Source organism: Neomonachus schauinslandi, chromosome X (genome assembly GCF_002201575.2).
Source record: "Neomonachus schauinslandi chromosome X, ASM220157v2, whole genome shotgun sequence".
NCBI lineage: Eukaryota > Metazoa > Chordata > Mammalia > Carnivora > Phocidae > Neomonachus > Neomonachus schauinslandi.
Genome location: NC_058419.1, coordinates 918,366 through 943,972, shown reverse-complemented (window position 1 = coordinate 943,972; position 25,607 = coordinate 918,366). Strand labels below are relative to the sequence as shown.

Below are 25,607 nucleotides of genomic sequence, written 5' to 3'. Positions count from 1 at the left end.
GCGACCCCCGCCCCCGGCCCGCCGCGGCCCCCTGGGGCGGGGGGACGGCGCCACCGCCCGCGGCCCAGACGGCGCGGGGAGGGGGCGGCCGGGCCGGGGAAACCCCTTCGAGCGAGCGCGCCGCGGCTCCGGGCCCCAGGGTTACGGGAGCCGAAGCCTAGGACCCGCACCTGCGAGGGACCCGGTGAGGGAGGAAGTTCGGAAGCAGGACTCCCCTCCGACTTCCCCGCTGCCCTAGATTGTTTGCCGAGGAATGGCTCGCGTGCGCCCCTCCCCCAAAGATCATTGTATTTCAGCGAGGAGCTCGGCTGCAGAGCTATTCAAATGTCCTCCGGAACCCGGAGCATCCCAATTCAAAAGGTTACAACTTGGAGGTGCTGTTTGCAGTCTCCAGGCCTCTGGTCGTGCCACAGGGTGCGCCGAGCACTTTAAATAATACCAATAACAACAATGAGCTAACATTGATTGAGACCTTCTGCAGTGCCAGTTACTATGCTAAGCACTTGGCGGGCATGATCTTATGGGATATGCACAATCAATGGGCCTTCTCATTGCCTCATTTTTGCTTCTGAGTAAAATGAGAAACAGGACAATAACATCACCTGTCCAAACCCACACAAATAGGGATCACGGGCCAGGGGCCAGGGCCAACATACTTTGTAAACACAAAAGCACCGATAATCACAGTGAGGATCAGCACCCACGATGCTCATCTACCTGAGGTTTGCTACCACCTGGCCACCACCCTGACCCATAGTGCTCTTTTCCCGTGGTGTGATACCTCTCACTTGAAAGTGACGCTTGGAAGAAATAAATGCAACGTCATTTCTAGGACTTACAAAGAGACTTCTCGGCTCCAAGGTCACATCACTCAGACACTATTACTCTCACAAAGCTGGACTCCAGCTACTGCCTGCACTCCCACCTCTCAGAGCCCACTTGACCTTCACCACCACCGCAATCCCCGACTTCCCTCCCGCTTTCCAAATCCCGCACTAGTGTACCGGATTAGCTGAACCTAATTCGCATCTAGAAATCCAGGTTCAAGGGAGAATGGTAAATATCTTTTTATTTTTTTAGCTCTCCCACCTTTCCAAATAGGAGGAAAACCACATATCCACCACAGTCCACCCCCTAGCTAGTCAATACTATAGACACCCTGTGCACAAAATAAACTCACTAAAGCCACAACAGCTTGCTCCCGCCCAAACAATGCTGCTATCCCTCCTACAAACTGAAAAGCACTCCTTAAAACAGGAGACCAAAACTTTCGTTGGTCATTGTAGCCATCTCTAGGGGACAGTCATTGCTCTTCTAGTTCCGACATCACCCCACCTCAATATCCTACAACCTAAAGAAAAACAGTATAAAGCTAACCTCTATCAGCCTTTATTTGATATGTATAAAATATAGAAAGAAGATTGAAAAATTTTGTATGTACACACACACACACACACACACAGTTACTACAATCCTTATTTCTGTAACTGGTCTTCAGACCATAATTGGTGTTTATAATCTTCTTTCTTCTACTACCCTCTCTGTCCTCCCTTTGTTCTCCAGCCAAGAACTCAGGTGGTCAGAATTCTTTATCTTGTGAGTGACCCAAACCTTTATTCTCCCCACCCCCACCTCCCCACCGCTGAGTCTTAATCCTCAGTGGTCCTGCCTAGCGTGGCTATAGTCGGAGGTGTCCAGGGGATCACTTGCATTGCAGATAGAGTCCTTCCCAATCCCGTTGTTTAACAGCAACACTTTTCCACTTGATAACCAACAGTATCAACCATCAAGCCAGTTCAGTAGACCCATGGTTTGCCTGTTGATTCAGTGGCATAAACAACCCTAAATGGCCAGATGGCAACCTCAACTTGCAATTCAATACAACCAATGTCGTGGCCTTGGTAGAAGCACTCTTTCCTTGGGAACCAGCCGAGCTCAAAGCTGTGGGGATGGAAAGAAACACCTAGGCAGTAGATTAGGTGTGATAGTAGAGAAGTTGCTCCCACTTTCACCTCCTGATTCCTGAAACCAGGGATTCTGGCTATGGAGAAACTACACCATAGAGCACCAGTTCAAAGTATTTCCCTCATCCTCTAAGACAGAACCTCCACCTTTCAGCATATTTTCCCCCAACCGCAGTCTCATTCTGCCACCAGGTAGCCGGCTGGTCACCCCAGGGAATGCTTCCTTACTGGGGGCTGTCACTCCTGTGGGCAGGTGGAGTACATAGCAGTGGCCGTGGCCGTGACCATATCAACTGATGCCAGGCCCTGGGATTCTCACCACTTAGTTGCAGATTCCCTTAACCTTGCTCCCACCTCTGTACAAAAAACAAACCCTCATGCTCTCCTCAGTTCAACCCACTGTGTCTACCATTCGCTTCCCTCTGAGACTCTGACCAATATACCTAGTCATGGACAACTCCCTACGAGGTTACAAGTCAAGGAAAAGGTTGCCATACAGTAGTAGGGCCCCCAGAGATGGGAGCCACTTGCTTGAGCAACTTTCTTATACCTTCCAGACCTGCTTGAGTCTGGTCTCAAATACTCCACTTGCCCTGGATGATCAGTTAGCACCCAATTTATCAGGGACAGCTAAGGTTACATGGTTCCTTGGTGCTCCATGGCAAGGCATTCAGACTTTACCGCAGCTGCTGATCCAAAGGAAAATACTTCTTTTGTGGTAGAATGTATTGTTTGCTTCAAGACACCGGTGGTCCACTGAATGTTTCTCCTGTTAGGACTGGCCAGAGGCTCCACGTAGCCTGCCAGCGTGTCAAAGGCTCTAGTTATAATGGATCTACGTCATCATAAAGGTCAAGTGGCCCGGACCTGCTACGGAGTCTTTCCTTGCCCTCTGTGCTGCTGAACACACGCAGCCTCACAGATTACTTGTTCAATGCATTGGTGTAGAACAGTTTTGCAACTTTTGTTTTTTTAAGTAAATGCTACCCCCAACATGGGACTCGCATTCACGACCCTGAGATCAAGAGTCTGGCTCTACCGACTGAGCTGGCCAGGCACCCCAGGCGTGGAACAATGAAATGTAGTGTATGTTGCCTACAGAATCCAAAGAACCGCAGCAAATGCTGTGTCTCTTTTTGGGTGGTCGGTAGCATGAGGTGCAGCAACCTGTTGAATACCCAACATGGTCCAGCCCATCTCAAAATGTTACCGAGGGCCAGGCTTTTGAGTTTTCATGGGCTTTATCTCCCGTCCTCTGGCATACATGTTTATTAATAAAGTAACTACTATCTCTTGATCCACCAGGTCCAGTAAGCATAATGTCTTCAATATAATGGACCAGCCTGATGTTCACCATGATCGTTGCAAAAATGGAGTTCCACTCACCCTGGATTAGGGCAGGGAGCCCGAGGAGAGACATAGCCCTGAGGCAAGGCACTAAAGCTGTACTTCTGTTCCCGCCAGATGAAGGCAAACTGCTTCCGACAGTCTCTGCTGATTGCAACAGAGAAAAGAGCATTTGTCAGGCAAATAGGCACTTACCAGGTACCAGGGGCTGTGTTGATTAGCTCTAGAAAAGCAACATCATCTGGAATAGCAGCTTCAAGTCACAACCTGATTAATTTTACAATTACCCACTACTCATCTCCAGGCTAACCATGTCGATTAAATAAAGGTGTGATATGGACAATCATTCTTGCATCTTTCAGGGGGCACTGTTCTCTCTTCCAGACGAATCAAAATTGCTTCTACAAGGTTATTCCCCCTAAATTTCTAGGGAGAGATGACCTGTTTGTATTGCAACTTTTATTTTCGTTTCATCAAGCCCCTTCCTAGCTTCTTTGCACTCCAGCCTGGGGAGAGGAGATCCATTTGAATAACAAGTGGTTTTCAGCACCTGGATTCCTTAGCGCGGCTTCCCCATTTATTATTATTTTAAAATAGGTTTAGCTTAGCCTTTCATTAAGTACTATAAATCTTAGAACTAGAAGGATTTGCGAACATAAATATCTACTATTAAGAGTTTTTACTTTAGGGGCGCCTGGGTGGCTCAGTCGTTAAGCGTCTGCCTTAGGCTCAGGTTGTGATCCCAGGGTCCTGGGATGGAGCCCCGCATCACATCGGGCTTCCTGCTCAGCAGAGGGAGTCTGCTTCTCCCTCCCCGACTCCCCCTTCTTGTGTTCCCTCTCTCGCTGTCTCTCTCTCTGTCAAATAAATAAATAAAATCTTAAAAAAGAAGAGTTTCTCTTCTGGGGTGCCTGGGTGGCTCAGTGGGTGAAGCGTCTGCCTTTGGCTCAGGTCATGATCCCAGAGTCCTGGGATCCAGCCCCACGCACGTTGTCCGGCTCCCTGCTCAGCGGGGAGCCTGCTTCTCCCTCTGCCTACCGCTTGCTCTCTCTCTCTGACAAATATAAAAATTAAAATAAATAAATATTTTAAAAAAGAGTTTCTATTTTAATTATGTTATGATGGGCAAAATGGCTGTGAATCTTATTCTCTGTGAAAAGAGAAAATTTGAGGGACGCCTGCGTGGCGCAGTCGGTTGGGTGTCTGCCTTCGGCTCAGGTCACGATCCCAGGGTCCTGGAATCGAGTCCCACATCGGGCTCCCTGCTCAGCAGGGAGTCTGTTTCTCCCTCTGCCTGCCGCTACCCCTGCTTGTGTGTTCTCTTTCTGACAAATAAATAAACAAAATCTTAAAAAAAAAAAAAAGAAGAAGAAGAAGAAAATTTGAAAAGAAAATGCCTCTCTCGGGGCGTCTGGGTGGCTCAGCCATTAAGCTTCTGCCTTCGGCTCAGGTCATGGTCCCAGGGTCCTGGGATCGAGCCCCGCATCGTGCTGCCTGCTCTGCGGGGAGCCTGCTTCTCCCTCTCCCACTCCCCCTGCTTGTGTTCCGGCTCTCGCTATCTCTCTCTCTCTCAAATAAAGAAATAAAATCTTAAAAAAAAAAAAAAGAAAATGCCTCTCTGATTTCTGGATCAGGGACAGCCACGAGGGGGGATGACTGCACATGCATGTTCAAATCATCTATGAAGCACGTGAACTAAAGGCCTGGAGTGCCATGGTACAATTTCAGATACAGAAACTTTCTTTTTTCCTCTATGGACCTCTGTAAAGTGCTTCTCTGAAAGTGAAAGCAACCCAATTTCCACCTAAATTTGAAATTTGACTTTAATATTACCAATGATAGTCTTTTTCATGTCTTACAAAAAAAATCCTGACATCATATCCATTATTGTTATATTTAAAATAGTATGAAATTATCGTTACAAGTCCAAATCAAACACTTCTGAACTCATTCTATGAGGACAGTGTTACTCTGATACCGAAACTGGAAAAAGACAGTAAAACAAAAAAAGAAAAGAAAACTACTGACAAATATGCCTCGTGAATCTAGACGTACAAATCCTCAGCAAAATACTAGCAAGTAGAATTCACAACTACATTAAAAGGATTATACACCATGACTAGGTGGGGTTTATTCCAGAGATGCAAGGCTCATTCAATATATGAAAGTCAATCAAGGGCCCCTGGCTGGCTCCATCGGTGGAGCGTGTGACTCTTGATCTCAGGGTTGTGAGTTTGAGCCCCACATTGGAGGTAGTGGTTACTTACAAAAACAGAAAAGAAATCAATGCAATCCACCATGTTTGTTTTTTTTTTTAAAGACTTATTTATTTATTTATTTATTTGACACAGAGAGAGAGACACAGCGAGAGAGGGAACACAAGCAGGGGCAGAAGGAGAGGGAGAAGCAGGCTCCCCGCGGAGCAGAAAGCCCGATGCAGGGCTCGATCCCAGGACCCCGGGATCATGACCTGAGCCGGAGGCAGACGCTCAACGAGTGAGCCAGCCAGGCGCCCCTGCAATCCACCATGTTAACAAGCAAAAGAAGAGGGGCGTCTGGGTGGCTCAGTCGGTTAAACGTCTGCCTTTGGCTCAGGTCATGATCCCAGGGACCTGGGATGGAGCCCCGCATCGGGCTCCCTGCTTGGCAGGAAGCCTGCTTCTCCCTCTGCCTGCCACTCCCCCTGCTTGTGTTCCCTCTCTCACTGTGTCTCTCTCTGTCAAATAAATAAATAAAATCTTTAAAAAAAAAAAAACAAGCGAAAGAAGAAAAGTCACATGCTTATATTGATTGATGCAGAACAAGCATTTGACAAAACCCAACACCAATCTGTGACAAACACTCTCATAAAACTGGGAATGGCAGGGGAGCTTCTGCAACTTGAAGAACGTGCACAGATGTTCCCTTAAGATTGGGAATAAGGCAAGAATATCTGCTCTCACTGTTCTTATTCAACATAGTGTTGAAACTTGTAGAAACAAAAGGCACACAGATTGAGAAGGAAGGAATAAAACTGTCTCAATTTGCAGATGATATAATTGTCTTCGTAGGAAATCCCAAGATATCCACAGAGAAAAACTCCCATAATTAATAAGTGAGTTTTACAAGGTTGCAGTATACAAGATCAACACACAAATCTCTTTACATGATTTTGAGGCTTATCATATAGTAGCTCCAGTAATCAAGACTGCATGCTATTGGTAGGGGAATAAACACATAGACACAAAGGGAATGAAATAGTGAGCCCAGAAACAGACCCACATAAATCTGCCCAGCTGGTTTTTGACGAAGGCACAAAAGCAATTCAATGGAGGAAGGATAGTCTTTTCAACAAACAGTGCTGGAGAAATTGGACATCCATAGGCAAAAAAAAAAAAGAACTTTAACCAAAACCTCACACCTTATACAAAAATTAACTCAAAATGAATCATATATTTATATGTAAAATGTAAAACTATAAAAGTTTTAGAAGACAACATAGGAGAAAATATTCTTAGATACAATCCATAAAAGAAAAAATTGATAAATGGGACTTCATCAAAATTAACACTTTTTTTAAGAGTATAAAAAGACAAGCTAAAGGGGCACCTGGGTGGCTCAGTCGGTTAAGTGTCTGCCTTCGGCTCAGCTCATGATCCCAGGGTCGTGTTGGGTTCCCTGCTCAGCAAGGAGTCTGCTTCTCCCTCTTCCTCTGCTCATGTTCCCCCCACCCCCCAAGTAAATAAAATCTTCAGGAAAAAAAAAAAGACAAGCAGCGGACTGGGAGAAAATGTTTGCAAAGCACATATCTGCTAAAGGACTCATATCAAGAATATATAAAGAACTTTCAAAACTCAGTAATTAAAAAACCCCAAATCACTAATAATCCAATCAGAAAATAGATAAAAGATATGAAGAAACAATTCATTGAGGAGGATATACAGATGGTGGCAAACAAGCACTTGGAAAGATATTCAATGTCATTAGCCATTAGGGCAATGCATATCAAAATCACAATGAGATTCCACCACATACTTACCAGAATGGCTAAAATTGTTAAAAATCAGCAGAATGCCCACACTGATTCCTGATCCATGGAATGAGGCAATCATGGCAGAAAGGCCCAAGTAGAAATCTCCGGGGCTTTGCCTTTCTATCAAAGTGTAAGTCAAAAGAAATAACATATACTTAGGAGACAATGTCAGAAATTAGTTCAAAGACTTGAGAAATGCAGGGAAGGAAATTCCTATCATATCTCCATTTAATTCACTATTTGGCTTTGCGCAGCAGTTGGTTAAGTCTTCATGAATGTGACAGTTTTAAGCCAGGGCTCCAAAATTCTTTGACACTCCTCTCATTGAAAGGTGGGGTTGATGCCTTCTCCCCTTGAACCTGGATAATCTTGTGACTGCTTGAATCATACAACACAGCAGAACTGATTTATGGGACTTCCAGGGCCAAGTTTCAAAAGGTTATTCTGACAGTTTTATGCCTTATCTACTCCAACACCTGCTTTTGGAGACCTGAGCCACTAAGTCCAGAGTCTGACTACTCTGAGGCTGCCATGCTATAAGGAAGTCCAAGCCACATGGGCAGACTCCTGTTCCAGTTCCAGTTGCACCGGGCCTTCCAGCTGAATTCTCACCATACTTGTAATCTGTCGGCATTATAACATGTTTAAGGACACGGACTTTTGGGATGGCTTGTTATTCAGCTGACACATTATGCTGAGGAAGTCAGACAGGACAAAGTAGAATGTCTTCTCTCTGCTCCATAATGTCTGGGGCCTCAGCTGAGATGACTCAGTGGCTGGGGGTGACCAGATGGCTAGAGGCTATAATCTTCTGGAAGTCTCCTCCCTTACATGCCTGTTACCTGTGTGAGGATGCCTATTCTGGCTATTTCACCTGAGTGGGGTCATATAATATTTGTCCCTCTATGCTTACTTCCTTTAGCATGGTGTTTTCTTTTTTTTTTTTCTTTTTTTTTTTAAAGATTTTATTTATTTATTTGACAGAGAGAGACATAGCGAGAGCAGGAACACAAGCAGGGGGAGTGGGAGAGGGAGAAGCAGGCTTCCTGCAGAGCAGGGAGCCCGATGCGGGGCTCGATCCCAGGACCCTGGGATCATGACCTGAGCCGAAGGCAGACGCTTAACGACTGAGCCACCCAGGCGCCCCAGCATGGTGTTTTCTTCTTTCTTTTTTTTTTAAAAGATTTTATTTTTAAGTAATTTTCAGCCCCAACGTAGAGCTCAAACTCACAACCCTGAGATCAAGAGTCACATGCTCTATTGGCTGAGCCAGCCAAGCGCCCCTAGCATGATGTTTTCAAGGTTCATCCATGTTGTAGTACGTATTAGCACTTCACTCCTTTTTATGACTGGATAATACTCCATTGTATGGATAGACATTTTGTCTATCCAGTCATCTGTACATGGACATTTGGGTTGTTTCAACCTTTAGGCTACTGTCAATAATGCTGCTATGAATATACATGCACAAGCATCTGTTTAAACATCTGTTTTCAAGTCTCTTGGGTATATACACACAGGAATGGAATTGCTGAGTCATATGGCCACTCCGTGTTTAACCTTTTGAGGAACCACCAGACTGTTTTCCCCAGTAGCTGCACCATTATTATACTTGACAGCAGAGTGCTGCCGCTCACGCCTGACTTTGTGGCTTGCTTGGCCAAACAATGCTCTCAGTTCATGATGTGCAGCTCAGGTCTTAAGATCACACAGTTATTCAGTTTCAACCTAGGACGAAAGAAAGTCAGGGGCTTTGCCTCCCAGTAAATTGGTGCATGTGTAGGTCCTAGCTTCATTTTTTTTTTTTTTCAATTAATCTTTTTTAAACATGAGAACTAATGCCTTTCTTGGCCTGTCTGGGGATCAAACCCACAACGTTGGTGTTGTTAGGTCACATTCTACTCAACTGAGCTAACCAGCCATGTGGCCAGTCCTAGCTTTATTTTTATCCCAAATTCCAGAGGCCTGAACTGTGATTCTCTTATCAAGGCTTGGAAAAGGCTCTGTGTAGCATCCTAATGGGAGATGCCACCTCCAAAAAGAGGCCCAACAAGCACTGTGCTTCTTTCTTAGTGGCAGTGGACTTGAGGTATGGCAACTTGGTTTTCACTTTGGGGAACCATCTCAATATGCCTCAGCCCACTGGATGCCCAGAAACCTCATGGAGGTGGTGGGCCCCTAAATTTTCATGGGGCTTATCTCTCACCCTGAGATGAAATATTTGTTCAGGTTCAGTTGGCAGGGTACCATTAATGTAATGGACCAGCATGATGTCTTGGGGGACAGCGAGATGATCAAGTCAGTCCCTGGGGACTTAATTACAATAATCTGCCAGAGAATTGAAGGGACAGTTCCAGGGGCTTCCTTTTGAGTTTTCTTCCCATAATTGTCCTCAGTCCTTGAGTCAAAATTCCCCTGTGGGAATTTTTCCAGCTGCGGATTTTTCCAATTATACAGTTAGGAACTGGGGGAAAAGCCACAGGAGGACCCACAGTGAGAGGGACACAGACTAAGTCTTCATTTCTGACCAGTGGACCACAGTGGCAATCTATGTCCCCCAGGGAAAGAAGGATGAAGGTTTGAAGCATACACTAGTGTTGTATGTACCTGGCCTAGTCTTCACTTGAGGGCTCTGAGCCTGTGGGCGACTGGATCTGGGGATTAGATGAGGGGCCATGTTTTCCACTGTGGCAATTCTAGGCAGACTGCCATTCACCAGACCTAGAGTTTTTGTTGTTGGGGTTATATAGATCATGGTCTATTATAGATGGCTTATTTTTTTTTAAAGACTTTGTTTATTTATTTGACAGAGGGAGGGAGAGAGAGTGCGCACAAGCAGGGGGAACGGCAGAGGGAGAGGGAGAAGCAGGGAGCCCGATGGGGGGCTCGATCCCAGGACCCTGGGATCATGACCTGAGCCAAAGGCAGACGCTCAACTGACTGAGCCACCCAGGCGCCCCAGGTGGCTTATTATTAATAGGACATCATGACCAATTAGCCACCACCAAAGATTCTTGCGGATAAACCATTCTGGTTCCAGCTGCCAGTCCTGCTGCCAATCATGATGCCCCCACTTGGCCGCTGCTGCTCCAGGCTCCCTGTTTCTATGGCAACACCTCTCATCTCCTTTCCTAGATTAGTTTTCCAGAACCTTCACCAAAGTACTTCTCAATGTTTTGATGAAAGGAATGTCCTTTGAACTTTCTCTGGGGATGTAGTTAAGGGTTGAGCCAGTAGGTTGCACATGACAAGTTCATTCCCACAGTTCCGCCTACCCAAGTCTTAGGATTGGCATTCTCTTGCTCAGGTGATTTTATCACAAGATCTCCAAGAAAGACAGGATCAGCCTCACCAGATGGGGGTGGGGGGAACCCCTACTTCTGCTGGTAAGGGAAGGTCCAGGGGGTTTCTGGGTTCAAGACACATCCATTAAACAAAAATACTTACTGAACATCTTCTAGGAGTTGGATATATAGCAGTGAACAAAACAGACAAACATTTCCTGGCTCCGTAAGGCTAACATTCTAGTGAAGAGAGACAATAAACAAGATTCATTTAAGGCAGAGGGAAGAGCGGGTGCAAAAGACCCGAGAAGGGGGTGTGCCTGGAGTGGGGTGAGTAACGGTGGAAGGAGTGGACTCAGAAAGAGAATGGGGAGCAGCCATCATAGACACTTTGGCTTCTTTTAAAATATTTTATTTATTTATTTATTTGGCACAGAGAGAGAGCACGCGTGTGAGAGAGCACAAGCAGGGGGAGCGGCAGAGGGAGAGGGAGAAGCAGACTCCCTACTGAGCAGGGAGCCCAACGCGGGACTCGATCCCAGCTCCCTGGGATCATGACCTGGGCCGAAGGCAGACGCTTAACCCACTGAGCCACCCAGGCGCCCCAGATACTTTGGCTTTTACTCTTAGTGAGATGGTGTTTTGGTTTCCTAGGGCTGCCATAACAAATTACCCCAAACTGGGTGGCTTCAAACAATAGAAATGTACTCTCTCCCGGTCTGGAGGCTGGAAGACTGAAATCACTTTAGTCTCTGCCTACATCTTCATTTCTTTTGCTTGTGTGTCTTTTCCCTTCTCTTCCCTCTCTCTTTTTAAAAAATATTATTTATTTATTTATTTGAGAGAGAGAGCAGAGTGAGCAAGAACATGAGTGGAGGGGAGCGGCAAAGGGAGAGGAAGAAGCAGGCCCCTTGCTGAGCAGGGACCCCGATGTGGGGCTCGATCCCAGGACCCTGGGATCATGACCTGAGCTGAAGGCAGATGCTTCACCCACTGAGTCACCCAGGCGCCCTACCTTCTCTTCTAAGGACACCTGTCATTGGATTTGGGGTCCACCTGAGTAAGGCAGGATGATCTCATCTTGAGATCCTTAACTTAATTATATCTACAAAGACTCTTTTTCCAAATAAGGTCATCCTTAACTTAATTATATCTACAAAGACTCTTTTCCAAATAAGGGTCCAGGGGTGAGAATATACCTTTTGGGGGGGGGGGCGCTTCATCCCACTACAGATGGGAAGTCATTGGGCTTTGAGCAGAGGAGGGACATGGCCTGATTTACAGTTTAAAAGCACTTGCCAGCTGCTATGTTAAGACAGTATAATTGGACAAAGTAGAAGCAGGGAGATCTGTAGGAGCCCATTGGAAAAATAGAGGAGAGCCATAATGATGGCATGGAGTACAGTGACAGCAGTGAGGGTGATAAAAACCATCAGAATCTGGACCTCTTTTGAAAGCAAAGCTGAGAGGTTTTGCTACCAGATTGGATGAAGAGTTTTGGGGAAATATGAAGCCCATAGGAGAACCAACAGTGAATACCTCAAAGTTATTCAGTGAAATATTTACCAATGAAGCATTATAAAATAAGGGGGGGAAGTAGTGAACTACTCATGGATTGGCTGATTCTGGGGACTTTGGTTATCTATAAAAAGTCAATTTACATCATTATTATTATTACCTTGGCTTACACCTAAATAAATTCTAGATAGAATTAAAAGTGAGTAAAAGCCAATCATCAGCTGTTTTTTAAGCCACAGCGAAATAAAATCTTTGTATGGCCGAGGAGAAATGAAAGAAAAGCAGCAACTCATTAGAAAATATAATGGCAAAAGATTCCATTTACAATTGCAATAAGGAATTAAATAAAGAGAGCTTAGTTAAATCCACAGAGGTTAGATTAAGAATCGCCGCTTGAGAGAGAGAAGAGTGAGAGGACACCAAAGAAGGAAGGGAAGACAGTTTGAACCACAATTCGCTACTTCCTGCATTAAGCGACTTTTAACTATAGAGCACTTGACATGGAGCCCCCGTCCTGGAGTTCAAATGCAGGTGCGCTCTAAGTGTACAACACACACTGGAAATTCTCCCCGAAATTCTTTTTCATCTCACCCACACACACAAAGAGAAATGTAAAATATTCCATTCATGAAGTGTATCGCTTATATGTTGAAATGCTAATATGTCGGATCACTGGGTTAAACAAAATTCGTTATTAAAATCGATTTCACGGGGCGCCCGGGTGGCTCAGTTAAGCGTCTGCCTTCAGCTCAGGTCATGATCCCAGGGTCCTGGCATCGAGGCCCGCATCGGGCTCCCTGCTCGGCGGGAAGCCTGCTTCTCCCTCTCCCACTCCCCCTGCTCGTGTTGCCTCTCTCGCTGTGTCTCTCTCTGTCAAATAAATAAATAAAATCTTTAAAAAAAATCAATTTCACCTTTTTCTTTTTACGTTTTTTTTTTTTTTCCCATGTGGCTGCTGGAAAATTTAAAAGTCCACAAGTGGCTCGCACTGTATTCCTATTGGCCAGCACCACTCTAGCTAGATGGGAATTGCAAGCAGCGAAGGACTTTCAACCTCTCTGTGCCTCAACGTCTTCATTTTTCAATCAGGACTGATCCAATACCAACCTTAAAGGGTCGGCGAGAGGAAGCAGATAGCTGCCGTTAACAGTGCTCGCGGTATACCCGGGCGCCCAAGCCCGCGTCAAACACAGCAAAGGTCAGTGAACTGTGGTCGGGGCCACGCCCATAGGCTATGGGCCGCGGGGGCGGGCTGCGCATGCGTCTCCAACCCGGGCAGCCTAGGGCCGGGCGAGTCCCAAAGCGCACGCGCGGACGCGCTACCTCGGAAGGGGGCGGGGGGGCGAGCCAGCCAATGAAGTTGCGCAGGCGGCCCGCGCGCGCCTCGGGCTCACCTCCCCGAGCCTGGCCCCGCCCCTCAGTCCCGCGGCGCAGCACGCACCCGGCGTCGCACAGGTGGGCGGGTTTTAGTGGCGCGGCCTGTGGGCGGCGGGAGTCTGTGCTCGCTCCCTCGGTGGTGGCCCACGCGGCTCGCACGCTGTGCGGGGCAACATGGCGGACGCGGAAGGTAAGGGTCATTTCCTCGTGGGTGACCGGGCTAACTATCAGCTCCGCCGCCCCGAAGAGCTGGGGGTGGGAGGGTGACGGCGTCGGGGGCCGCGTTCTCCGCCGGTTTGCCGCCAGGCCGGTCCCGTCGCAGCCGGGCCTCCTGCTGGCCTTGCCTCTTGGCCTTGGGTCTACGGTTGAGGGCAAGGGATGGAGGGGTCCTCTCAGTGACGTGGCTCCGCGAGGCCCGGGCCTCCCGCCGAGGCACAGCCTCTTTAGGGCCCGGGTCCCCGTTGAAAGGCGTCGGCCGTGCCGGCTTCCCCGCCGTTACGGGAGACCTGGCAGTGCCTGCACCACGCGAAAGGGCGGTAGGAACAGACGGGGAAGAATAAGGGCCGAGGGGCTCCGGCGTGTTCGTAGCTCCAAGTCGCAAGAAAGTTCTGTGGGCCACAGAACCGGGTAGGGGGCAGTTGAGTGGTCACTTACGGAACTTTGTGGCCCGTGGGCCGAACACTTGTGCGGCAGGTTTAAGCCCCGCCACGGCCACGTGGTGAACCGGAATGGAAGCCGACATGTGCGACTGCCTGTGGTCGGTTACCGAGCCGTGCAACCCATGCGTTTGGCCTTACACACTTTGTTTTCCCCGGTAATTCTAGACCAAACGTCCATTTTCTACTTGCTCTGATTTCATTCTCTATTTTAAGTTTTGTTACCCTTATTTTCGGGAAAAACTCCCAAATCTCTTGTCTGTTTTAGTATTTATTTTGCCGAAGAAACATAAGAAGAAAAAGGAGCGGAAGTCTTTACCAGAAGAAGATGTAGCAGTGAGTACGAATGTTTTATAGTTTGCTTTAACTAAAGTGAAAGGTTACTTAGGTAACACATTACATAAAAAGACTGTTTTTAAAAGTTTCTAGGGAATGGGTTGGAATTGGGTAGTGGTTGTGTAGTAAACCACACAACCCCAGCCACCTAAATCTCTCCTGTCAAGTATAGTTTGCTGAATGGTGTTGACCACATCAGCTCCTCTCCCTGAAATTCTTTTTTATCCCACCAACAGACCCACTGTCCCTCTTTCTCTTTAAGTACCTATCCCCATCTTTCTTTCTTTCTTTTTTTTTTTTTTTTTTGAAGATTTTCTTTCTTTAGAGAGAGAGAGTGTGTGTTGTGTGTGTGCATAGCCAGACACAGGTCTCCATCTCAGGGCCCTGAGATCATGACCTGAGCTGAAATCAAGAGTCAAATGCTTAACTGAGCGAGCCACCCAGGCGCTCCTAGCTGTCCCCATCTTGGTGGCACTTCACTTACCCTTCTGAGGTCCTGGTTCATTTCTTTTTCACTTGGAAGTCCCAGTGAAGAGGCATAGGGACTACCTTGTTTTCTATTTAAGAGGCTTAGACCTACGTGGTAGTAATGGAATTGTACAAAATCAGGTGGGAAGTCTAACAGTGTATTTCTGTCCTGTGTAAGGAGATACAACATGCTGAAGAATTTCTTATCAAACCTGAGTCCAAGGTGGCTCAGTTGGACACATCTCAGTGGCCCCTGTTGCTCAAGGTATGTGGCTAGGATTATGTATCAGATCAATGCCTGGCTTTTACGTAATTTAAGTGTTAAGCGGTTCATTAAGAGTGATTAGCACTAGTATCTTTGACTTAGGAAATGCCAGATGATACTATTTTAGAGCAGTGTTCTTCAAAGTGTCTGACATGAAGGACCAGATTTTGTTTCATTTTTCATTTCCAGTGCACCCAGTGCTGTAGTAGAATACAGTTAAAATGTCACAACAATGTCATACTGCCATTAAAGTTTATAAATAATTAGTTCTTGGTTTCTGTATTTAACTCCACCTTACAGACTTTTACTAGTTTGTGGGCCACACTTGGAGTAGGACTGCTTTAGTGCTTGAGGATATGTGCTTTGAAGCCAGACCAATTTGAGTCAGTGTATGACTTTGAGCCAGTTATTTAACCTCCAAGGCTGTTTGCTTATGGTATCTTCTCTTAGGAAGGCAGGCTGAGGGCTGTAGGAGGTAATCCATGAAATGTGTTTAGCCACAGTGCCTAGCATGTAGGTCCTCTAGAAATTGCTGACTGTTGTGTTGGATTTTAAATAGAGTGGCTCAGTAATGAGTTGAATTACAAATTTCACAAGCACCTTAGTAGGCGCCAGGTATGAGATTAGGAGAAAGGGTAGGGTAGAGGAAGTTACTGAGGCGCCTCTTGACAAAGTGTTATAATAAATCAATATATATGAAGTAAACAAATGAGATTTGCTTATATAATTCAACACAGTTGAGTTTCTGCTTGGTCAGATAGGTCTACCGTTTAATACATCTGCTTTTCTATTGTAGGCTCTGAGGATATGCTAGTGAACTGGGTAGGCCAAGGTCCCTACTATCTTGGAATTTAAAATCTCGGGGTGGGAGATAATTAAAATTGCTGTTTGTGATAAGTACCATGATGAAACTAAACTGGGCAACATGAAAGATAAGCTTTAATTGAAGGGAGCTTTTTTAGACCTGTGGTCAAGCCTTGGAAAGGAGGAGAATGAAAAGGAGCAGACCTGGGAAAAGCAGAGATGGGAGTATCTGGAGCAGGAACAAGCTGGTTGTGTTTGAGAAACGTTGCCAGTCTTTGTACCCCAAGAAGTCTTTCTAGAGGAGTGATCAAATTTGTCTTAATTCTGTTCATATGGGTAATTTTTCCAGTGTGTAAGGAGGCTTAACAGTCTGTCACACTAGATAATGAAAATATAGGAGCAGAATCCAAGTTTATAAACTTGCGGGTTAACCATAACATGGTTGATGGTGCTGACTCTTGTTTTACATATGTTAATGGTTTATTAAGTTTATTCTGTGTTATATCATTGCTTTCCAGAATTTCGATAAGCTAAATGTAAGGACTACACACTATACACCTCTTCCCTGTGGTTCAAATCCTCTGAAGAGGGAGATTGGGGACTATATCAGGTAAGTGTTGGGAGCATGTGGTGTTCAGACTTCTGTTCTTTTCAAAATGACCTTTTCAGGGGGCGCCTGGCTGGCTCAGTCGGTAGAGCATGGGACCGTTGATTTTGGGGTCATGAATTTGAACCCACATTGGTCATAGAGTGTACTTAAAAAAGTGACTTTTTCACATCAGTTGTTCAAGAAGGTAGTGGCATTTTAGAAATGCCTAGAATTGCTGGAAATACATAACCTGTACCTGTGGTGAACTTTTTTACTCTTCAGATTTAGTTTTTATTAGAGGGCCAGAGATGACAGCACAGTGATTTCTTTTCCTTTTTAGGACAGGTTTCATTAATCTTGACAAGCCTTCCAACCCCTCTTCCCATGAGGTGGTAGCCTGGATCCGACGAATACTTCGGGTGGAAAAGACAGGACACAGTGGTACTCTGGATCCCAAGGTGACTGGCTGTTTAATCGTGTGCATAGAACGAGCCACTCGCTTGGTGAAATCCCAGCAGAGTGCAGGTATGTGGAAGAGGGAATAAAAAGAGGCAGCTCCTTCGTTATTGGAAGGCTTTCTATGTTTCCCTTCCTTCTACTTTTTGGCCCTTGGTAATGGTTTCTTCATTAGTTAAAAAAAATCCTAAGCAGGGATACTCTGGTTGTGTACCTTCTGTCCCTTGCCAGATCCTAGTGTGTCTGCCTTTCTTGGAGTTCCAGGTACTGGACATGTGCACATCAAGTTGACTAGATCTGTTCCCAGGACTGAGACAGGGCTGTGTCTGGGTCCCGCTCTAGGCTTATTGCTCCAGGCTTCTTGGAGTCTTCGCTGCTGCTTCTGCCTAAAGTGCCCTTCCCTCATTTTCATCAGGGGAAACTCCTACATGACCTTGCGAGGTTTTGTTCTAAGCAGGCTCTACACTGCGTATTCCAGCTGTTCCTGTCAGCACATTGGAAGTTGAACCCCCAGTGAGAGGAAGCATCTTCACTCCTTTCCCATGTCCAAACCATGAAATCTGTCTTCATGGAAACTTTACAGAAAGAAGTCATCAAACTGCATGCTTTTCTTGCTGCACAAAATGGGAATATGAGCATATAAAAATACAGAAAACTCAGTGGCCATACCTGACTACTCTTTTGTCATTTTTCAGGCAAAGAGTATGTGGGAATTGTCCGGCTACACAATGCTATTGAAGGGGGGACTCAACTTTCTAGGGTAAGTTTGTGATTACAGGGAGGGCACCTTTTGGTGATGTGGGTGTCTAAGCCCGTAGACATCTGGAGACAGGCCGGCTTTCCTGGCTGTCCTGTCTTGTGCCCTTTTCAGTGGGCTGCTCACGCCAGCCTGAACAGGTATTGCGGATTGATAGGGGCACTTCTGGCCATGTCCCTTCTGGGAAAGGGCTCGCTGATAAGCACTGAATCATTCCTGTGTCACTAATAAAGAAGCAAAAATGGAAAGGACATTTTAGGTCTTAAATGATTGAAAAAAACTTTTTCATTTGTGTCCTGAAACTGCCACAATAGGCTGTTTGCTCTTATTTGAGAGTCTGTACAATGAGTCTTCATTTTGGTTTGTGCTTATTCTCAGGCCCTAGAAACTCTGACAGGTGCCTTATTCCAGCGACCCCCACTTATTGCTGCAGTAAAGAGGCAACTCAGAGTGCGGACCATATATGAGAGCAAGATGATCGAGTATGATCCTGAAAGAAGATTAGGTGGGTCATTAGGTCTGTGAGGAACTGAATTGACATTGACCACATGTGGATAGGAACGCGTTCTTAAGAATTAGATTTTCTTGTTAAGAGTAGGTGCCCTTAGTATATGGTATAGTCGGAGCCTGTTTCTATTGTATTTAGTCTTGCTGGCTCAAAGAATAACTCTGGGTTTCTCAGTCAGTGATGTGTTTACTTTAGACAGTGTGCTACTTTTGTGTGTGTGTGTGTCTTAGGAATCTTCTGGGTGAGTTGTGAGGCCGGCACCTATATTCGGACGCTGTGTGTGCACCTTGGTTTGTTATTGGGAGTTGGCGGTCAGATGCAGGAACTTCGGAGGGTTCGTTCTGGAGTCATGAGTGAAAAGGTACACCGTTATGGGGCTAGGAGTTTCAGAGCTGGTGCTTAACACTTTCCCGCCCTTGGTGGAATTCCTCACCTGCTTCACATCCTGGAAAAGGCAATTTCCAAAGTGTTGAGTTCAGTTCAGGGCAGCTTCCCTGTTCTGTTAATTAAACTTTGGAACATTGAAACCTGGGCTGTGGGAGATGATTGGATAGAAAGCATTACTCTATTCATTTACTACCTCCCAGCCTACAAAAATGCCTACTTAGATTTCAGTGTATCAGTAGTTACAGATGTGTAGAAGAGAGGTGATTCTGAAGAGACTGAAGACTAGTGAGTTTGGACTAAATTCATTCAGGTTTTGGAAGTTTGGGGTCTCTGGGACTATTTCAGAGACAGTGACACTGAATATAGTTTTCATACATGGCTGCTTTTCAGGACCACATGGTGACAATGCATGACGTGCTTGATGCCCAGTGGCTGTATGACAACCACAAGGATGACAGTTACCTGCGGCGAGTTGTTTACCCTTTGGAAAAGCTGTTGACTTCTCATAAAAGGCTGGTTATGAAAGACAGTGCAGTAAGTTCTGGGTTACAAGTTCACATTTGCACAAAATGTGACTCCACAAAGATGAGATACAGTCAGTGTTCTGAAATCCTCATTCTATGTGAAGAGATGAAACATGATGTGAACTTATTATTTTCCTTTATTATTACCCAACGTGGGTCTCAAACTCAGAACTCTGAAATCAAGAGTTGCACGCTCCACCGACTGAGCCAGCCAGGTGCCCCACGAGTAGTTCTCTTAATGATGTAATTATGTCCGGGACAAAGGATAGCCGAGTTGAGGGTGTTTGATGCATTTTTTTGTACGTTATCCTTCATAATAAGAAAAAGAAAAGTTAGGTATCCTAAACTCTGCCATTATAATAGTTGAAAAAACATAATTGTGTGAAGCAACAACATAAATGTGATGTAGCCTCCTCATGCTGGGGTCAGACTGGTACCCTCTGGGTGAATTTAAGGGGGAGGTGGAGTGTGGTCAGCAAGAGATACAGGTAAGTGAAGACAAGGTGGCACAAGCCATTGAACTCAGGGAGAGGTGGCCTGAACTTGCATGTGATTGGTTCAACAGGCCTCAGTAATCTTGCTTGCTGGTCATTTTGAGAGCCTGTTAGAGGCCCGATCTCCCAAAAAAAGCAAAAACACTCCTGATTCTGTCAGGGTTTCTCTCATCAGTGATAAAAAAGAGAGGAGTGATTAAGGAAAAGTAAGGCTGGGTTTTTGTTTAAGATGAAAATACCTTTAAGTCCAGTGGAGGAATGAGGAGTAGGTATTTAAATTCCCCTTTAACATTTCTGAGTCAGTGTGTATAAGGTGCCTAGCCCATGGTGGAATGCCATTAGCTCCATTTCGCAGGTCCTGTTCCCCACCCCCACCCCCACCCCCCAGCCCCGTTCTCCTTTGTGCTGGTGAGGGGAGGGATGGAGGGCAGGGGCTAGGGCTCTCACATGTAGTGCTGTCTCTGCAGGTGAATGCAATCTGCTATGGGGCAAAAATCATGCTTCCAGGTGTTCTCCGATATGAGGATGGCATCGAAGTCAATCAGGAGATCGTGGTCATCACCACCAAAGGGGAAGCAATCTGCATGGGTAAGAGGGGACTGTGTTAGATGGGCATAGGTGAGGAGGAGGTAAATGAGGCTTCCCCTTGCCCCAACTGGCTGCTATTAGAGGTCGTGTCTCAGCAGCCCGGCTCCAGTGGGGAGAGGGAAAATCCTTAACGAAGGGAGTAAATGTCTGTGGTAATCGAGATGAAAAGTTTAGCTCATTCCTTGTTTGCCTGTAGCAGTTAACTTGTGAACCTTTAGCTACTGTTGGATTGTCCTTAAAACTTCAAATGTTCCATTGCCCTGAAGGGGCTGTGCAAGCTGTTCCCCGTGTGTGGCCTGAGCCCCAAGCCTGGTGAGTGTATCTTTAGGGTGCCTTACTAGAGGTGTTCCCTTCTGGCTGCTATCCATAGATTGCTGCTTGCAACCGAGAAGGGACTCTCATGACCTTCACGTGACATGCTTTCTTTCTGGTGGTGCCAATTAGGCACCTTAAATGAATAGCTCTGATTTACTTATTAAGAGGTCTCCTGAGGCTCTAGGAAGCGTTGATTTTTATGTGGTTAGTGTAAATATTTTTTTAACTGACAATCGTAATATGGTTTCAGAGCTTTTTTCCCATAGCAGTGGATTTTCTCCATATGAACATCCTCAGCAAAGGAAACCTCAAGGCAGTAGAGCTTCGAGTTTTAAATGTTTTTTTTTCTTTGTAAAGATTTTATTTATTTATTTGAAAGAGAGAGAGAGAGCACAAGCGGGGTGAGGGGCAGAGGGAGAAGCAGACTTACCGCTGAGCAGGGAGCCCGATGCGGGGCTCGATCCCAGGACTCCGGGATCATGACCTGAGCCGAAGGCAGACACTTAACCGACTGAGCCACCCAGGTGCCCCTTAAATGTTTGTTTGTTTGTTTTTTTTTAAGATCTTGAGAGAGAGCGTGCGAACACACGCACAAGTGGGGGAGGGGCAGAGGGGGAGAGAATCTCAAGCAGATGCCACGCTGAACACGGAGCTCGACGCAGGGCTCGATCTCATGACCCTAAGATCATGACTTGAGCCGAAATCAAGAGTTGGATGCTTAACCGACTGAGCCACCCAGGTGCCCCTAAAATGGGGTTTTAAAATTTATATAAAACAGTGGAATTAGGGCTCATAATAACGAAGTTTCTCTCTTCCAAGTCATTCTTTAATCTCTAACACCTGCAGCTATTGCATTAATGACCACGGCAGTGATATCTACCTGTGACCATGGTATTGTAGCCAAGATCAAGAGAGTAATCATGGAGAGAGACACTTACCCTCGGAAGTGGGGTTTAGGTCCAAAGGTAAGTGGGACCAGGTGTGTGCTCTGCTGTGAGTTAACTCTTCATTTTTGTGTTGTTGAATACTCCTTGGGTGGCTTTCAGCTATGTCCCTACCACCACAACCTTGCCGTGTACCTGGGCTCTGGGGAGTGATGGTGAGTAGAAATGGGACCATCTCAGGGCTTAGAGATTTTAGTCTAATGGGGAGAAGCAGATGGGCGTCACTCATACTGCACAACGAAAGCCAAGTTGAAGGGATATCAAAGAGTACAGAGAGGTGCCTGGCATCTCGGGAGTCCAAAATGAGGGGTTTGACTTGGCTGGGGGGTCTGGGTGAGGGATCTTCGCTGGAGCCAGGCTAGCACAAAGGACACAGTGTTATGTATTGATGAAGTGAAGAAAGGAAGGGAGAGTCTGGGGAAGCTGGAATCGCATGTGCTGCAAAGGCCCTGTGGTGGAAGAACGGGGTGGGTGGGGGTGCCACAAAATGACATTTTGGAGGTTCTCACTGATAAAGAAGGTTTGATGACTTTTGACAAGTCCCATGTTTGCTCCTGGTGGAGAGCGTGAGTTCTGAGTGCTTTGCAGAGAAGTGTGAGGCCCAGCTGAGAACACACAAGGGAGGAGCCTTACTTGAGCCACCATAATACCTGCTTCATGTGTCACACTGTTCTAATGCTGAAATCCTGACGATCCACCAGGCAAGTCAGAAGAGGCTGATGATCAAGCAGGGTCTTCTGGATAAGCACGGCAAGCCCACAGACAGCACGCCTGCTACCTGGATGCAGGAGTATGTGGACTACAGGTGAGGGCAGGGTGTTTCAGAGCCCCAGGCGGGCAGAGGCGGCACGCTGGCCGCCTGGATGCAGAGTGCATCCACTACAGGTGAGGACGGGAGGCTAAAGAGCTCAGAGGGGTAGATGCAGCATGGCGGCTGCCTACATGAGCCAAGGCAGGAGGTCATGGAACCTGGGTATGGGGAGCGGGGCAGATTTAGTTCCGGGGAGAGCTGCTAACATGGGGGACTCTAGGAACCTGCGTGGTGCTCACGAGACCTTGGGGGCTGTAGGGACTTGCCCCTTGACTGCTCAGGCCTGCTCAGCAGACAGTTATCCCTTTCTAGTCTGGCTCGTGGGACTCTAGAGGGAGTCAGTCTGCAACAGTAAGTGGTGAGTTCTTCAGTCTGTCGTCAGTATTTTGATGGTGGCTTTAGACTTGCCAGATATCACTGGTTGAGGAGGCAGCAGTACCTCCCTGGAAAGCCGTTCAGTGCCTCTCACCTATTGCTGTCTGTCTTTCAGTGACTCTGCTAAAAGAGAGGTGGGGGCCAAAGCAGTAAAAGACCCACAGGAAGTTGCCGAAGTCGTAAAAGCCCCAAAAGTAGTTGCCGAAGTGGTCAAAGCCCCAAAGGTGAGTGACATGCTGTGAGCAGTTGGGAGTGTGCTTTGGGAGATGGTTGCATTTGGCATCACGCCCCCAAGAAGCCTAGATAATGTGCCATACCTTGGGGTACTCGTTTGGACGGTGTGGGCTCCAATTCACATTCCCTGTTGTGTCTGCTGACAACCTCTAGATCGCCTTAGCTCTGCGTTTGGAAAGTTCCAGGAAAGTATGTGGTAGCACCTCAGCTTGTCAGGGTTGGGGGGATCTGTCACAACTCCTGGGTTGCCCGCCGCCTTTGAAGACCTGCAGTCCAACTTGTCACAGCCCCCGAGCTTTGGTGCTCCGGCTGTGCGCATGGGGATGAGACCGTGTTTGAATTCTCTGTAAATTAAGGTTCTGTTGGGGTTTGTAATTGGAAAACTTACTCTTGGATTTAGTCAGGAACTTTTCTGGTGACTCCCCACCTTCTTACTGAACGTTTCTCATCCATTTTTGCCCAAGGTCTAACATTTGATCGCTTGTCTCCACCTTAGCGGAAGCGAGAGAGTGAAAGTGACGAGACCTCTCCACAGCTGGTCAAGAAGGAAAAGAAGAAGAAGAAGGATAAAAAGGCCAAAGCTGCGCTAGAGAGCGGGGGCGATCCAGGAGATGGGGTATGTACTTGAAGGGGGAGCAGCAGCGTTTCCTAGTAACTGCTCATAGTTGGAATGCTGCTGATGGTGAGGGGGAAATCTGAATGGTCCTGTCCGTAAAAGTAGACCGCTGGGGCATCACTAAAAAGCTCAGGGCTTGTGTTCTGTGCAAAATTTATTTAATCCAGAATATCCTCCCAGATCCTGAAAAGGCTTATTGGGCTCTTGGAACTTCCCTCATTTGGTTGTTAACAGATGCAGTGAGGCTTTCTCTTTCTCCCAGGACAGTGACAGTACCAAGAAGAAGAAGAAGAAGAAGAAAATAAAAGTGGAAGTGGTTTCTGAGTAGTGGACACCACTTTGAGCACTGTGTCCAGGTGGGAGGAGAAATTAAAGCCTTATTGAGAAAACAGAATTCCTTTTGTTCTTGAGGGAATGGAACATAGGTCCCAGAAAGGGTGGAGAGTTCCGGCACATTTTAGCTGCTACGTGAGAACTCAGTGACGTTCCTTGGTGTGGTCATCCCATCCTGTCCTGTTTTAAGGATATGGGTGAAGGAGGCAGGTTTGATGGCACCCACTTGTCTGCTTGGGAGAGTTGGGAATTCTCTCCTTCAGACCCAGCACAGCCCAGGAGCCATCTGTGGCTGGTGCCCGATGGCTGTTTTATCAGCATAGCTCTCTCCTGGTTTGCACCACCCCTCAACCCATTTTAAACGTTTCTAAACATTGCTCAGTGAAATGGTGTAGATCAAGTAAAAGAAGAGAACTGAACCACATTGTTCACTGGGGGGATAAATCTTTTCTCCCATGTCCTGTGAGGACAGTGGTCTCTCAGCTACATCCACTCCATCTCTGGCTTAGCGGTCCTTTCTGTACTCCTTCATAGCCTGTGTGTACAGCCTAATGCACCTGAATCCATCTGCCTACTTGTGTTTGTGACAGAAGCTAAAATACTGTTCCATATTCTCTCTTAATTTTCCTTTACTTTCAAAGGATGCACTCACTGCTGGGAGAAGGTTGTACTTTTTACTTATTAAAGTTTATTTGTTTTTAAGTATTTCTGTTGGGTTTTCTAATTGTTGGGGATGTCAAACTAGTAGAACAAAAGATAGAAACTATTTTAATTAAAAATCTAGGAAACTTTATGTCCTGTTTGGAATTTGATGCTCTTCCTTTGGTTATTTTCTCTGGTTCTATGTCGTGCAACATTCATCTTGGGGCCTATTATCTGGTATGCGACCAAATACTCTAGAATCTTCATTCAGGACATTGACTAGATAAAAAGGGGAATCATCACAAATCTAGTGATCTCCCCCCAACAGTCGAGGGGAGGAAGGTAGAAGTATTTATGTAGTGGGTCTGGCAGGAGGTACCAGTGTGTGTGGGGAGGGATTCTGAGCATAGGCCTGAGGCTGGGTTTCCCTCTCCTGGAAGGGAGGTCAGAATGAAAGCCTCTGGCAAGTCAAAGCAGGAAGCTGCATGTGTGCACCTGATGGGTTCTCGTCCAGGATTAGAGCATCCCGTGTGCATGTCTATGTGGGCACCAGCCTCAGAAGACGGGGTGGGGGGGTTTTGAGGGCATGGGTGTTTATAATCTCAGCAGCTAGCTGCTGTGTGAGCAACGGAGTGGAGTAATTTCCTTTGGATACAGATTAATTTGGGCAGCCAGTCGTGGGGTGCTCTGGAAACCAGGTCTTGAGAATGAAGAGAAAGCTGAAAGGAATGGCTGCCAGGAGGAAAATGGGGGACATGCAAGTGGAAGCAAAGCATTCAGAGCACTCTCCCCATGGAGTAGAAATGGGATGATCACACCTTTGCTCCCAAACTTGTTTTATAGGTTACATGTCTGTGTGTGTTCAGGTCCACACGTAATGTACCAGATCGTGCCCTGCCCAGCACACACCCCCCTCATGAGAGGGTGGGTTATCTTGACCTGTGTGTGCTTGAGGGAGACTTCTGAACCCAGGAGAGGCAACTGGTATTGATGCTGTCCTAAG

General features: G+C 46.5%; 1 protein-coding gene and 2 non-coding genes across 4 annotated transcripts; all 3 read left to right on the top strand.

The window, feature by feature from the left end:
* Positions 1 to 13,629: 13,629 nt before the first annotated feature.
* Positions 13,630 to 24,763, top strand: DKC1 (dyskerin pseudouridine synthase 1). Of its 2 annotated transcripts, none has more exons than XM_044911525.1 (15): positions 13,630 to 13,692; positions 14,427 to 14,494; positions 15,141 to 15,227; positions 16,550 to 16,641; positions 16,961 to 17,145; positions 17,772 to 17,836; positions 18,212 to 18,338; positions 18,572 to 18,702; positions 19,119 to 19,262; positions 20,214 to 20,334; positions 21,496 to 21,614; positions 22,295 to 22,383; positions 22,895 to 23,003; positions 23,510 to 23,629; positions 23,892 to 24,763. In XM_044911525.1, the coding sequence occupies exons 1-15, from the start codon at positions 13,677 to 13,679 to the stop codon at positions 23,955 to 23,957; spliced, it is 1,539 nt and encodes a 512-aa protein (XP_044767460.1). In that variant the 5' UTR covers positions 13,630 to 13,676; the 3' UTR covers positions 23,958 to 24,763. The 2 variants fall into 2 exon arrangements, with proteins under 2 accessions (XP_044767460.1, XP_021538492.1); XM_021682817.2 differs by having other exon boundaries at positions 22,295 to 22,398.
* On the top strand, positions 18,801 to 18,937 carry LOC123323536. Its single transcript, XR_006539469.1, has one exon. It is a non-coding gene; the product is annotated as a small nucleolar RNA SNORA36 family (small nucleolar RNA).
* LOC123323538 lies at positions 22,693 to 22,821 on the top strand. The gene has a single exon (XR_006539471.1). It is a non-coding gene; the product is annotated as a small nucleolar RNA SNORA56 (small nucleolar RNA).
* Positions 24,764 to 25,607: the final 844 nt, after the last annotated feature.

Coding starts and splice junctions, on each gene's coding strand:
- DKC1 (XM_021682817.2), top strand. Junction 17,837..18,211: donor GGGGGACTCAACTTTCTAGG/GTAAGTTTGTGA, acceptor GCTTATTCTCAG/GCCCTAGAAACTCTGACAGG. Junction 22,399..22,894: donor CAGGAGTATGTGGACTACAG/GTGAGGGCAGGG, acceptor TCTGTCTTTCAG/TGACTCTGCTAAAAGAGAGG.